Genomic DNA, 16,147 nt, shown 5'->3' with positions numbered 1-16,147 from the left:
GCATTTAATCTACAGGCCCTAGGCACATGTAGTGCACATTACTAGGGACTTATAAGTAGATTAAATAGTCCAATCAGGTATGAGCCAGAGTTACCATGTTTAAAAAGGAAGAGAGCATATGCACTTTAGCACTGGTTAGCAGTGGTAAATTGCGCAGAGTCTAAAAGCCAGCAAAACAGGGTCCAAAAAGTGGAGGGAGGCAGGCCAAAAGTTAGGGATGACCACCCTAAGGCATGTCGGGTCTAACAAGAAGAAACTGCAAAGAAGTAGGAGCAAATGTAACTTACTAGTTCTTGTGAGTGCATGTTCACTTTTAATTCTTTAACATCACAGAATCCTCATCTTAAATTGGTTATTTAGTTATAATGTTGGACTTTTTTTCCTTACTCTGTCTTAACCATCAAAAATGAGAAACCTTGCCTAAAATGTCCTTATACAGACTAATGGCTAGGATCACCATTCAGTGCTTTCTATTTGTATTTTAGATCAGACTGTCTGATTTTGAATCAAATATAGTTTATAATTCCTGAATTTAATTGTAATAACCATAAAAGCATGTTTCCTAATGGCATGTTTTCCTTAACAGATTTTCTTAAATGAACATTTAATCTTTTCTAAAATGTGTCCCAAAAATACCCATGAAAGAGAGCTAGGATTGCAAGAAACATACTTTTCTTTTTTCAAGCGTTTGTACAATACATTCACAGATGTGACAGTCATGTTTGCACATCTACAGGTGTTTTATGGAATCAGATGATGTATGTAGACAGTTCTCTGCACGATCCTATATGCCAGCATTCTAAACCTTTCAGAAAATTCTGTGTAATAACACCTTTGTAATAAAATATAGAGTGATTTTGAAAAAGTAAGAACATTCTCTCAAGATTCTGTGGTTTTACTGAATTTCACCTAGAGCTTACTAAGACTAAATAGTAGACACACATGACCTCTTGTGCCAAATAACACATACATTTTATCGTGACACTGTTTATTCAGAAAATCAACCAGCACTGAAAAGCTTTGAGTGAACACATGAATGCACCCTTACTGCTTCCATTTCAGTTAAGACGATAACTATAATTTGGTGCTGCTAACCCAGTGCACATTATTACTTGAGGTTCAAGTACTGCTACCACCTGTATTTAAAATCAGAAACTTGGTTAGTTTGGTCTTGAGTCACAAGAATGAAACCGAAGATTTTTGAAATAATGTCCTCTGTGGAAACAAAGCCAGTGTGGAGAGTTGTTTGACTGTACTACCCAACACGTTTAGTGGAAAATAAACATTTCTCATCTGCACCAGAACATCTTACCAACTGTCAAGTAGGATGGTAAAGGTTGAGGGATTGAGCCTCCTTTGCAGCCTCAGGGTCTGCAAATCCTTAGAGTCATTTAGCACATCATGAATCCTTTTTGTACAGATCCAAGAGTGTTCGTGCAAGAGCTAGAGGTTAGCTGAAAGTGGATCAACCAAAGGGACAATGATCTACTAAACACCAGTAAATATCAAACTAAATGGCTGAAATAGACAAGAATCAGGATTTCGCATTGTCAGAGTCTTGATCTCAATCCTATTGTAATGGTGCAGCAGCATCTAAATAGAGCTTGGCACAAACTAATGACAGAATTCATGACCGCTGACATATTGCTGCTAAAGAAAGCGTAGCATGTCACTGAATCATGGGTTCTTTTTCATACAAAGCTACTGAATGGTAGCTGATTGATGTATATGTTTAATAAATTATGAGAAAGTTAAATTTGTGTGTGTTATTTGTCACATGTATAAATGTATCTCCTGTTAATACCCCATGAGTACTAGATGAAGGTCACACATGTATATATTACTGTGTAAAACCACAGACTCTTAGACTGCACTTTCTTTTTCACATCATTGTAGTATGTCAACCGATATTCCTCAAATATAAACCAACAGTGACACATCCCTCTTCTGGAATGCTTAATGGGGCACAAAGAAAGGAAGTAAGAGCATAGAAGAGTGGCTATATTTGTCAAAGACTAAACCTCTCTCAGCTTTAAAGTAAAATCTTAACTGGATTCCCAGCCATTAAAAATTCATTGAATCACATGGCCTAATATTAACCATTAATTAGTTTCTCAGTCCTCCCTTTCAAGATGCAAACTCTTGTTTTCTAGTGAGTCTCCGATGAATTTCCAATTTGTGAATATGTCTGTCCATCATACACCTCCCTGTTTTTGGCAGTAAACCAGAGCAAATCTTTATATTTCATTGTCATGAGTTACTTTAATACTCTTGAGCTCCTTCCTCCTCTCTTGAGTTGCATGGAAAATTAGAACCTGAAAAACTCAGAATTTTAATTCTGTTTTTGAATGCCATAAGTGAGCTTGTCTCTATTTGCAGTAGGCTTTCCAGGAAACCAGTATGGTGCCTGCATCACAAGTTCTGATCCCTTTGCTTCTGTTGGAATACATAGCACTTTGTGGATTCCCAGCATGATGGAACCATTGATCCTCTCTACCTGCAGGAAGTGGAGTTGAATCCTCTGATATTTTCTGTCCCAATGAATGGAGGGACCACTTTGCGGCGTGTGTTGCATTGTCCAGGAGTTGAACAATGTGTTCAAAGCTGAAAACTGAGGTTACTGCACGGTGTTTGAACATGAACATATCATGTGTTGCAAGTTGTCCTTTTGTTCCTTCAGTTTTTCTCTCAAATTTAACACCCACTGATCCAGTTCCTCCAGTCTTCTGTTTATTATTTGACTTTTGTGTTCAGGTCCTCCAAATTTCCCTCCATGGATTTGACCTTTTAGCTTATATTGTGTTTGATTGCAATAAGGTCCCTCAGAAGGTGGGAGAGAAGAGATTCAATCTTGGTCAGAATGACCAAACAAGGGTGGCCTGTCGCCTAAGTCTCTGAACTGCTGAGTAGTGGGTGAGTGGCATGGAAGAAACAACTCGTCCTTCTCCCGGGGGTCTTTACTCATGTTCTTTTTGGCTGACTATTACAGACCCATCCTAGCTAAGCACCCATTCCTCAGTATCTGATTGATAGCATTACATCTGTCATCTTTAAAGCAAATAATTATTCACTGATTTCAAAGGCTGTAACCCTTGGCTGTCAGTCATTAGCATGGCAGAAAAAAAGGGCTGTTGCCTACATCCCCCAGTCACTCGTCAAGCACATGCAGTTGCCAAACTGGGCTGGTATTAGAAGGTAGGCTTGCTGTGTATGTCTTAACAAAATGGGGACACTCAGGTCTTTAGTGGTCAGGCCACGAACCATTTCTTTATGATGGTAGCTCACCCAGCTTAGAGGTGCTGTAAATGTAAGAACGGATGATTGCAGTGGTTTCCTCTTTAGGCCACATTTCTGCTCCACCTTGTGATGTAGTATATTTGAAGAGGGGCTGTACTCTACCACCTTAGGATTTGTGAACTCTCCAGACAATATGAATGCAACAAGTCCTGTTAGCCTTCTGCGTTAGTGGTTCTGGTACAAAGAGCTTTGAATCCCAAAGCCACTCATTGCCCTTTCTTCCATTACTGGCACCGAAGTGGGTATGGTGCTGGAGTTCTGTGTTAACATGTCTGGCTCAAAGCCTAATCAGCTCTGCTGTCTGATCTATTTTTGATAAATGAGGCACTGCATGATTATTCTTATATGTATGAATCAAATTGCTGTATTGGTTTTGAAAAACGAGACAGTCTTTCTCATAACCAGAAACTGACGAGTTCTCCTTCTCGTATAATAGGTATCCTACGGACTGAGGCTCTCATGAGTGTGGCAGTCTCAAGACCGCCACACTCGTGATAGCAGTTGTACCGCCACAGACAGTGTGGTCCGACCGCCCTATTATGACCATGGCTGATGGGCCACGGTCCGACCGCCGGCTCCGCCAGATTGCTGCCGTGCGGTCGCAATCTGCCAGGGCAGCGCTTCCCTTGGGATTACGAGTCCCCTTTCTGCCAGCCTTTGCATGGCAGTGAGACCGCCATGCAACGGCTGGTGGAAAGAGGATATCGGGGGCCCCTGCACTGCCCAGGCACTTGGCATGGGCAGTGCAGGGGCCCCCATGGACAGCCCCGCCTCGCATTTCACTGCCCGAATTACGGGCAGTAAACTGCGCGATGGGTGCTGTTGCACCTGACACACCACAACATTGCCATCGGCTCGATTATGAGCCGGCAGCAATGTTTTGGTGAGTTTTCCGCTGGGCCAGCAGGCGGAAACACTATTTTCGCCCCCCTGGCCCAGCGGAAAATTCCTAATAGGACGGCCAGCATACCGCCAACACTGGCAGTATGCTGGCTGCAGCGACTTCGGCGGTCTTGAAAAAAGGCCGCCGAAGCCGTAATGAGGGCCTGAGTGTCCAGAACCCCTACCTAACATGAAAACAGAGCAGTAGGATGGACCTATAATTGCAAGAAGAAACTCACATTAAATTAGCAGAGCTCAGACCACTATTTCTGATTACCATGGACTAATGCCCACAGCAAAACAGAGGAATTGGCAGAACTCTGAGTGGAGAATGACCTTCATTAATTGTAATAGCTTCAGTTGCATCTTCACAGCCACCGCTCATGGGTTAGGCTTTGAATGCATGATCAGAGCAGACCTACCACTGGGGAGTCAAGGAAACCACAGAGTATAGTCCCTGCATAACAAGTACGTAGGATTTAAGACTTTATCAACACAATGCAATACAATTTTTGAAACTCACTACAACCAACAGTTTCTGATGAAAAGGGATGTGTCCCTGAAGTGTTGAACCAGGTGTACTATGATCTGGTCAACAAACCTTATCTGTTTTTTCGCTTCCCAATTCTGCTGGAGCTTGTAAGGGTAAATAGGCTGTTCCGATTGGACTTTGATATTGATTTAAATCACTTGTTTACCTTTTTGGTTGGTTAATGTTTTTGAGAATTATAAATAGTATCAGTCCACCTGATACTGAACCCCTTGTTACTGGGTTTGTGACCTTGACAGACTAAACCCTAGCCAAGGATGAGATAAACAGCCTAAAATGGAGATGCTGAGATTTCCATTATAAGGCAAGCACAGATGTGCAGCACGGACTACCTGTAGACATTTGCTTGAATCAGTGAATGTATTCCATTGTCAAGGATATTTAACTTGTGATAAAGCCAGTTTGTTTTTACTTGATGTTCCATAGGAGTGACTCCTGTCATCTTCAATGAGTAATTACATTCTGATTCTCGTTGAGTAAGATACTCAGTACTACTCCGTTCAAGGTAGAGAGATAAATGATAAGGGAGACCAACAGTTACATCTCATCCAAAATGCTGCGATCATTGACTGATCGTGACAGAAGGAGCCCATATTTAAACGAGTATTAGTTAACCTAACTTTGAAGAATTAATAGACAAAATACTTTCAGAGATGCACCGCTAACATACCATAAGAGAATCCAAAATTCCCTACTTTGGTTCAGGAATCATTTTCTATAAAACAAGAAGTACATTGACAGTATGTAAATGACTCCTGTGCAGCGTTGGGCGTTTGAGGATGGAGAATAATGTCCCTTTCATTTATGTGAATGCACCATTGCTAAAATAAGGGCAAAGTATTGTAATAATCTCACACCACTAGAGGAGTATCAGCTCTACAGCATTGTAAATAGATCAAGACATCTGACACACCAGAAGGAGCAACATTTGTATATTACTAGGAGCATATCTGAACTCTGCCAATCAAGGATTAAACTGAAAGCCTTTTCACACCAGGAAAGAATCAACATTTCTACCACATAAAATGTGGAGCACCATACCTACCATGACAGGCAAGAAACATAATTCCTAGCCTAGAGTTACAGCACCTCTTAACTTGGTTACTGTGCAAGTTTAAAAGTATGAAGAATAGAGTCTCTTTAATTTATATGACTGCACCATTGCTAGGATAAGGGCAATGTATTATAATAAACAGTACTACACCAACAGAGAATTATCAGCTCTCCATCATTGTAAATGGACCAAGATACCTGAAACACAAGAAGGAGCAAAATTTGTACATTATTAGAAGGATAACAGGGCTCTGGCAATCGAGGCCTAAAGTGACGGCCTTTTCACCGCAAAAAAGGATCAACATCACTACGACACAAACCTTGAAGTACCATTCCAACCGTGCCAGGCAACGAACCAAGGGTCAGGTGTACTAACATTAGGAATACCGATTCTCTAATTACAAATCAGTATTCCTAATGTATGAAACTCTTGAGTTTCATTAGCGAATCCTAGTGGGTCGCAAATAGACTTACCTCGTGCATATTAATGTGGTAGGTTGCAATTTGTGACCCATTAGGAATCATAGCAGGCCACCATCCCTGTGATGGCTAAGGTCAGCAGACCACTTTATCTGTGATTTCTTTTTAATAAAGCAGTAGTTTTTCTTTTTTTTTTTTTTTTTTTAAATACAGCCCATTTTCCTTAAAGGAAAATGGGATGTGATTAAAGAAATAAAATGGAACCCCTGCCTACTTTTGAAAAATATATTTTTTTAATATTCTCAAATGGGAAGGAGTCCCGAAGAGACCCCATCCTCTCTTCCGAATGGGTTACCACCAGTTTTAAATTGGTGGTAAAGTATTTTTGCAACCAGAATTTGGTCACAAAACAGTAATACATATTCAGAATTTGGTAGGAGCACTCTAAACACATCCCTTCCAAATATCTAATCACAAATACAAAATGTGATTTGGTAACAAGCTACCGAATCACATTTTGTACATTAGAAAAAGCATTTTTCTGCTCGCAAATGGCCTAATCCTGTGAATCGGGCTGTGTGCGACTGGAAAAATGCATTGTACATTTGGCACCAGATTCCTAGCATAGCATTACGACACCTCTTAACTTGGAGATGAGTGACAGGCTTACTACAGAAGGATAGAACAATCAGAAGAGTCATTACTGTTTCAAAACATGGAAAGTAGAGTGGAAAGCTGCCCACTATGAACAGCAATATCCCTACAACCTGAGTAGAGAAATCATGGTTCCTTATGCCAGGTGAATGTCAACAGTTCTGTCACTCTAGGAGAGGCATCAAAGCTGTCAAAAGACAATCAGTAGGTGGAGAGGCACACAGCTCAACCATAGTAGAAGAGGACCAACAACCCTATCCACCCACATGAGCAGCCACACTATGTCAGTCTGTGCTTATGATTATTCTGTGGTAACATTTTTATGCTAAGGGTTTAGGCTTTATGCGTATTGTTTTCTGCTCTCCTTCTATATCTCCACCAAACAGATGCCATTCAGTATCAACACTATTGAATATAGTCTGTCATACGCAAACCTGACCCTCAGAGCATCAGTTTATGGTTTGTGCTTCAATTTCACGCTTTATCCTTCATTGCTGACACATAATGTAGGACGTGTTATATAGAAATGACTTCTTTCTCCTGTATTGGGTCTTTCATAGATTCACATGCTTGAATCATCCCCGTCTTCGAAGTGAGAGTTCCACAGTACCTTAAAATAGCAGTATAGAGAAACTTTCCATAGAAAGCAATGCCAAAGTGTCTTCACTTTACAGCTTATCTGCTTCGCTAGACAAGACCCAAAGTCCAGCCAGTCAGGCGACCGCACCCTCTAGAACCCTCAGCACAGAAGCTCCAGCCTCTCAGATTTTCTACTGCACGTTGTGTGAAAGGAGTCTCCCTGAGCTCTGCTCAGTTTTCCGTACTTCAGCTTCTAAAAAAGCATCAAGATGTCAGATACTTCAAAAAAGGGACTCTTCAGATCCTGCAAGGCCTGTGGGAAGAAGCAGAACTTTCTCTACCAAGACCTTGAGAGATAGAGAAGCAATACCTCTTTTGTGGTTCCAAATATCTTAACCACAGGATGACATCACCTTACAGGAAAGTGAAACAGCCTCTCAGACTCAAAAAAGGGTGAGGTCTGATGACCAGGGCACCACTGAGGCAGCTAGAACAGCCCTAAAGACTCCCTATCATGGGCTACCAGGCAGTGAGAAAAAGGAGCAATGCACTAAATTCTCCTGAAAACGTCCTCGTTTGGACCTCCAACTCAATCTGTCAGGCCTTTTATCCCAGACTTCCACACCTTTGACGAGTTTCCCTGTCGACGATGCCGGTAACTACTGTCTCATTGTCTAGGCCTTCTGCAGCTGGTACGACAACAACAACCGCTTTTGACACACCCATACCGTCGGCGAAGATTCATGCATCCACGAAGACCCCACCATCGACAGCTCCATCGTCAAAGCCAACATAGTCTACGAGACCACCATCGATGGCACCAACGTCGACGAGACAGTTGTGAACGAGACTGCCCTTGCCTTCCTTTTTGGCGGCATTTGCAGCATCATCATCAGTGCTTTCTCCATCAACGACGACTTCCATTCCCTCTTCGACGACAACGTTGGCTACACCATTAGTATATGTGAAGGTCATTAAAATCTTTCTAATACCACAAGACACAAGTAAAGTCTTGCCATACCTTCCATGTACTCTACTTGATCTAGAAGACTCTGATGAAGAGGGTCCATTAGGCCCAGCTCAGAACCCTTCTGAGCTACGGGTTAAATACTAAGACGACGATGATGATGAGGAAGGAGATGATACCTATTATGTGGAATGTTATATACCTCAGCCTACACATAGGTATCTTCCTTATCACACCTATGAAGAACGCCCAAGGGATGAGCTGCAACTTCCACCACAGTTAGTCCGAGATCCGCAGGCTACGTTGCAAGACTATCACAAGAGCTTTCTGGAGGCATCAGACACTACACCGCCACCCCCACGCCCCTCCTCCACCACCAATTAACACCAAGACCTCTTCCACCAACATTTACACCAAGAATGACTCCACCATCTACAATAGCAGCACCACCTAGGGGTGATCCGTCATCATCTGATGATGATAGAGAAGAAGGCGAATTACAAGACACCCATCTGCCTCATGATGAAAGAGATGATTATCTTCTCCCCACACCTTTTCTTCCACTGCCACATCCCTTGGAGTTCCCTCCTGAAGACATTGGGAGGTTCCACAATTTAATGGAGAGAGCAGCAACAAGATTTGACTTGCCCATCACCATAAAGCGTTCTGAATGCTTCTTATACAACTTAGAGGAACAGGCCAGGAAGTCTATTCGGGCCATACCAATAATAGGCCACATCTGGGAAGAGGGCCTTAAACTTTTGAAGACTCCAGCAACAGTGACAGCAGTTGTTCAGAGAATACATAAGAAATACAAGGCCCCTGACGCTTCTTCTGCCTGCCTCACAGGGCACCCTAAAGCTGACTCTGTTACTTCGCAAGCAGCGCAGAGGCAGTCCAAAAATCCTTCTACTTCAGTCATCACGTCACCGGACAAGGAGGGCAGACGCTTAGATAACATCGGTAAGCGTTTCTCCAGTCTGTCTGCCATAATGATTCAAGCAGCAAATTCATTAACCATCCTAGGCCGCTGTGACAGACCAATGTGGTTAGACATAGTTTCCCTGTTAGACCTGATTCCGGAGGACAGAAAATCGGGAGCCTGCAAGATGTTGCAGGAAGGGGAGCTCCCCTCCTCAGAAATAATAGATTGTGCAGTGGATGTCACCTCCACCGGATTCTGACAGGCGCTGTTGTCTTGCACAGACAGGGATGGCTAAAAGCAACGTTGTTTACACCTGAAGTGCAAGCCAGGATAATCGACATGCAATATGATAGAGACACCCCTTTTGGAAAGCACATTGATGATGCCTTACTTGCCATCAAATCTGACGCAGACACTGCCAAGTCCTTGGGCACCCTACCATTTTTCAGGTTCTCCTTTCGAGGAGCTCGAGGCAGAGGTCTTCCCTCATACAGAGGTGGCTACCAGCGCTACCACCAGCCCTTTCAATTGCCCTTCAAACCTTCATATCAGCAACAACCGTACCATGTGCCACCATCAGTGGCCTACAACAAGCAGGCAGGAAAGAGAAGACAGCCCTCTCAATTCAGAGACACTGTCCTCGAACAATGATTCCAATCAGGTGCCAGATACTACCAAATTTTAGACAGTGACCTCAAGGATTACAAAAGCAACCATTTTAAGATGGATTTCAGCAGCGATACAGTTTTGCCATTCTACTGCTGCTAGAAAACCTCTTTCCTCTCACACAAAAGCACACTCAACAAGAGCTGTGTCCACTTCAGCTGCACTGTTCGCAGGAGTTCTAGTGGAACAGATTTGTCATGCTACAGTGTGGAAGAGGGTACACACGTTCACTCAGCACTACTGTTTAGACTCATCATATCGCAGCGACGCAGCAGTCGTGCAGGCTGTGTTACAACATCTGTTTCAGTAAGGAGAGCCTCTGTTTTTCATTCTCTCTCTTGATTATAAGACGGCAAGCATGATCAATGTATACTTGCATATTATTATTATTTATTATTAACTTTATTTTTGTAATTACTATTATTCCTATTGGCATCATTGCTTTTGCTGTTTTTTCTTTTATCATTCTTACCCACCATCCACAGTATAGGATAAGCATAAATGCACAATATTTTGAAACTGCTTGGTATTCTTATTCAAGCATGTGAATCTATGAAAGATCCAATCCTGGGGAAGAAAATGAGTTACTTACCTGTAACTACAGGTCTCCTGTATTGGTATCTTTCATAGATTCCTATGCATCCCCCCCCTCGCTCCCCATAGAGGCTCCCATTATGTCTCCTTTACATTTCTTCCATTTGTGCTAATACATCTGAGAGACTGGAGCTTCTGTGCTGAGGGTTCTAGAGGGTTCTGCCGCCTGATTGGCAGGACTAGGGGTCTTTCCTAATGAAGCAGATAAGCTGTAAAGTGAATACACTTTGGCATTGTTTATTGTTAATTCTAAAATTATTTTCCTCTGGAGGATCTAGGATTCAATACCTGGTGCAATATTTAGGGTTTCATCAGAAACCTTTGCAATATTTTGATAGCTCACCAAATGGTAGATTAACAATTTTATTTTATAGCAGACTCGGATTGCATGAAAATGAGGGAGCACAGTTCATTCAGCTAAGTTTGTAAATTCTTTACAATAGCTTTTGTAGGATTTACAGTCACTCAGCTAATGCTAAATCAAAGATTGAAATGACAAACTACTCTATAAAACGGATACCCAATCAATAATACAAAAACCTTTCCAACACCTAAGGAAACAATTTGGAATAATGTATTGCACATGGCTCATTATCCTTGAAATACCCTTATAATGAAACATGTTTTGATAAGTTAAAAAACAGATGGCAAAATGTGTGAAATTAAAATAAGAATGTGGATGTCTTTATTAATATTACTTCTCTCAACATGTATCCATGAAGTTGTCACAGGACATCTTCACAGCATATGGTGCAGGTGCCATACCTACATCCTTTCATATGCAGCTACATTTTCTAGGGAATACTTTTAGTAGAGATATGTGTGCCAATGGAAAGAGTTCTCTCCAAAAGGCTGCCAGTAGCCAGTTTTGTTTGTAAAGAGTTTTCCTGCATTTCTGCCATACCATTTGTCTGGCACCTTGTGAACACCTTTGATTGTGCCGCTGACTTCTTTTTTACACTCTTTGTATTCTGACAAGTTGCAAAGTGACTTGCAGAATATGATTCTGTAGGATTCATAGATTGCTCCTTTTGCATAGATCATTGCAAGCGAAATCTGGTTATGCTTCTAGTACGAAATCATAATGAGCTTGTTACTTGGGAGAGGAAAGCGATGACAGGGATTGGTTTGACCGGTCTTTTCTTTGCTTCATACAAACACATTTTGTGACCAATTACTATTTCTGTCTTGTGATTTTATTCTGGAATAAATATTGGAAGGATTCCGAGCTCTGCGCAAATATCAAAGTTAATCATTACAGATATTTAGACTTTGGGATTTCAATACAAACCCTAAGAGTTGGCAGTCATACTGGCTTATACTGTTGACAATAACCTCATCTATCAGCAGAGCGAGAGTTAGAGAAAGTATTACTAAACATATCATGGTAGTGAGGTATGAAATAACTTATCTTTTAAAGGATAATGTAGCATTTACACTGTAAATGAATAAAGAATTGACTTTATACTCATGCAAGAGATGGAGGAGTTAGTATCATTGAATAAAGTAGTATTGGCACGTTTAAGGATGTGTATGCTGAATTCTCACCATAAGCAAGTGGTGGTGCCTTTGTGGAATGATATTGTAAGTCATTAGGATAAGTTGTGGCTTTATATTCTTGAGGTAAAGTGTATTGCTAAAGGCTTTTTAAGAATATTTGCAACAGTATCATCTTTCTTCTTTCCTTAGAATTATTCCATGTCTGTATACCTTGTGCGTCAGCTTTCAGCAGCAGTATTGTTACAGAAATTGAAAATGAGAGGAATTAGAAATGCAGTACATTCCAGGGCACTGAGTAAGTATGTCACCAAGTTAAAATATTGTGTAAGTTGGGTGGAGCACTGCAGGTAATCAATTTAGTTAATTTTCTTGGTATTAATTAAAGTACTTTTACCTTAGGATCAAATAAATTGCAATTATCATGCGGTCAGCTCTTAAGTGCCATGGCTCTACGGCTATCGTTAAAATGTTAGTGTTAATCTATATTTGATTATCACTGGTACATGTGCTAAAAATGCTGACTTTACTTCTAGACTACCCTTATTCCCTCATTTTCTGTTAGTTCCCTTGTGACTATAAAAGTACAGTACTGCGTTTTATTTTGACACTAATCATATTACTTTACACATTACATCATATTCATGGAGATCAGTAAAAGTCTTTCAGAACATCGAATGAACAGACGTTAGTGGACACTGATGAAGCCTACATGTGTAAAATCTTTTCAGACCTGAGCTGAGGGGTTTAGGGTTACTATTAGACAACCAATATTTTTCAATTGTAAAAACATACGGAAACAAATCAGGCTACAAAGATACTTGAATGTGGCAAGGCATAAAAAGGAGTGTAGAGGCCGGATTCTCTCAGTAGCCACCAGACGATAGAGTGTTACAGCAAGATGGATATGTTTAAAGAATCAGTATCAGTACCGATGAATAAAAAAGTATTAGGATGTGTCTGATATTTTCAAATATTTTATTACATTGCTACTTTGATCCCCCTGCTTCTGTGCCTGGGCAAGGTACTGAAAAAGATGATCAACAGACCCTGCACCAATTATCTCAAAAGCTATTAACTTCTCGACATCACCCAGTCTGGCCTCAGATGCAGCCACAGCACAGAAACGTCCCCCACCTCTTCCACAGATAACATCCGTGTGATCCTAGACACAGGACACACGGACAGCCTCAACTTATTGGTCTGCTAAGCAGCATTGTCTCCCACCCCATCCTTGTCCTATGCCTATATGACATCAAAATCCAAGGACCTGTTCTCTGGTAGATCTATTCCTGCCTGTCTGGCATGACCGAGTTTGTCAGCCTGGCACCTTTCACATCAGACCCTTGAGACCTCATCTGCAGAGTACTTCCTTGAACTCGACCCTCTTCAACACCTACATGACCCTATCTCCTTGAGACTCAACCTGGTGTTAACAGAACCTACTCCCACGCCAAGAACCTCAGGATCATTCTTGACTTCAAGCTTGGCATAGCAGCCCAAGTAAGCAACTTTACTGCCTTGTGCTTCCACATCTAAACATACAGAGGAAGATCCTCAAATGGCTACAAATCGACACCTGGAAGCCCACTTCCTATTCACAAGCAAACTGGACTACGTGAACACTCTTTACTCTGAGGACAACAAATAACTTAGCAGGAAGCTACAGACCATTGAGAACTTGGCGGCTAGGCTCACACTCAACCTTCAACACTGCAAACACATCAACCTCACCACAAGGAGCTACACTGATTGCCCGTACAGCAAAGAGCATAATTCACACTTCTCACCCATGCCTTCAAGGCACTGCATAAGTCCAGCTCAACATACCTATGTTTCCACAAACCCCCAGACAACTCTGCTTGGACGGTCTCACAACATACCATGCATACAGAGAACCTGATCTGGAGCTCATGTCTTCTCTTCATGTCTTCTCCCATAGTGCTCCTAAAGTGGAACAACCTGCTGTCACACAGCCAAGCCTCCTTCACACTTTTCTAATTCCTCAAAAAGCTAAAACCTACCTCTTGAATAATCTCTTGTGTCCCCTGATTCGGCTAGTGTCTTACCTGCTCGGAGTCAGGATACCTCCCAGGGGTGATAGTGCGCTTTTACAAATCAGCATAACATATAACATAGAGTATAAAGCCCAATTAAACATGTTATTTTTACATTTTTATTCAAAGTCAACTACCTTTAGGTTCTTGATGAGGAGAATTTCTTAAATGTTAGTTTTGATTCTTATAATGGAGCCTTTTGGAACATTCTTTATTGATTGATGGCCTCACATTTCATTGTCAAATAGGTCCAAGAAAGGCTCTTGATATTGTTCAGTCAAAGTCTGTCATGAAAATATTTTCAGGTTTACTGGATACTGAAATGTGTGGGGAACTCATAGAATGCTTACATGAAATAGATTTGAGCCATATTGATCGGATGCAACACAAGGAAAATGCTCAAATTGCATTTGTGTACCTCTGACGTCTTGCAGAAGAATGAGAAGTGTCTGATATGTGGATTTGTCCCTGTATTTATATAGCTCTTAGCTAGATTCAGAGACACCTTAGGCTTAAAACGTTTGATATGTAGTTGGAGATAAGAGAACATAATAAAATAACTTAACAAAAATGGATGGAGTTGGTGATACTTTTAAGATGAAAGAAAATATTTATATCCATACTAATCATTCTGAAGCAAATGTTTGCCTGGACTTCTACACTCTGGCATAGTCTTTGTCCATCATTTACGTTGTCTCACAACTCTGGCAATATGGTTTTATGGACGTTGAAACAATGAACTGTGACAATCAGAATGTGCTACAAGCATTATAAAAAATTGTCACTCCACTTCCTAAATCTGGCTTTGACCACACAAATTAATTAATGGTTGTTAGCTGAACAAAACAGTTTTTTTGGTTGGGAAAATGTACTGTTAGTGATGCCTGAAATGTGAAAAGATGGCTAAATCTGAATATACTGTGGTCCTTGGTTAGTTCTGTATGAGGAGCCAGAGCTAGACCTACTCCCATAGAGGATATTGCATCAAGGTCTCCCATAATGGTAGAAGGATCTCAGTCTTAATAGGGTTCAACTTGAGAAATACATAGGCATTTATCAATGAAGTACAGCAAGGAATACGCAGATTTGAAAGTTTGCAGCATGTCATTAGCCTACAGAAAAATGTGTACTCAATATTGATGCAAACTGGTAGATAGAGACTGTGATGACGCAATGCCCCCCATAGCACCCACAACAGTGTCATCTTTGAGCTCAACTCAGAAGTTTTTTACACTCATAGTTGAGTTTTAGATCAGTGGTTCGATACAGCAGACCACCTCCATTCTGAGGTAGCTTTCTTCTTAGCTACCCTTGTGAGACGTTCACGACTGAAGATAATCTACTCTTGGTACTCGTATCCAGTTGAATACCAAATAGGTATTTATTTAGAGTATATATAAAGAGTATGTTTACCGAAAAGTATCCCGACACTAAATGGAGATCAACACCTACTGAATGGACTATTGCCTAAATATCCAGGTATTAAGCTGTTTTCTGAATTTGGTTTGACATCTCAGATTGAACGGGAGCAAATTCCACTTAATTTCAGCCTTATAGGCATATGATCTGCCTCTTGACATACTTTCTTAGTCTTGGGGACCTGAAGAATACAAGCGTAAAAAGTAGCTAGAGGTCTAAAATGGCATGAAAATAATTGCTTAACAAAAGCTGGAAAGCAAATATAGGGTCTTTTGAAGCATTTCTTTATAGATGTTAGACATGGAGTCTCTAGTTGGCAGTGGTTTGCCCCCTGTGCAAGTAGGGAACCTCCCTCTAGTCAGGGTAAGGGAGCCACACAGCTATGATCACCCCTGATCACCCCCATGGTAGCTTGGCATGAGCAGTCAGGCTTATTTCAGAGGCAATGTGTAAAGTATTTGACCACACACACAGTAACAAGGTGAAAACACTACAAAAGGGCTCCACACCACTTAAGAAATATTTATCTGCGTAAAACCAGACCAAAATGACAAAAATCTAACACATGCAAGAAAAGTTATCAATTT

The 16,147-nt window shown here is 41.1% G+C and overlaps 1 protein-coding gene across 2 annotated transcripts in view; it reads left to right on the top strand.

Annotated features, from left to right (window-relative positions):
* The window catches only part of PIAS2 (protein inhibitor of activated STAT 2), a 325,889-nt gene that overhangs the window by 97,982 nt on the left and 211,760 nt on the right, over positions 1-16,147 (top strand). For both annotated transcript variants that reach the window (XM_069218886.1, XM_069218889.1), the window contains exon 7: positions 12,277-12,382. In XM_069218886.1, coding sequence (XP_069074987.1) covers positions 12,277-12,382 — 106 coding nt within the window. The remainder of the gene's footprint in view (positions 1-12,276; positions 12,383-16,147) is intronic.

Source organism: Pleurodeles waltl, chromosome 1_1, assembly GCF_031143425.1.
Source record: "Pleurodeles waltl isolate 20211129_DDA chromosome 1_1, aPleWal1.hap1.20221129, whole genome shotgun sequence".
Lineage (NCBI taxonomy): Eukaryota > Metazoa > Chordata > Amphibia > Caudata > Salamandridae > Pleurodeles > Pleurodeles waltl.
Note: the sequence above shows the minus strand (reverse complement) of the source record. Positions and strands in the feature narration are given on the sequence as shown.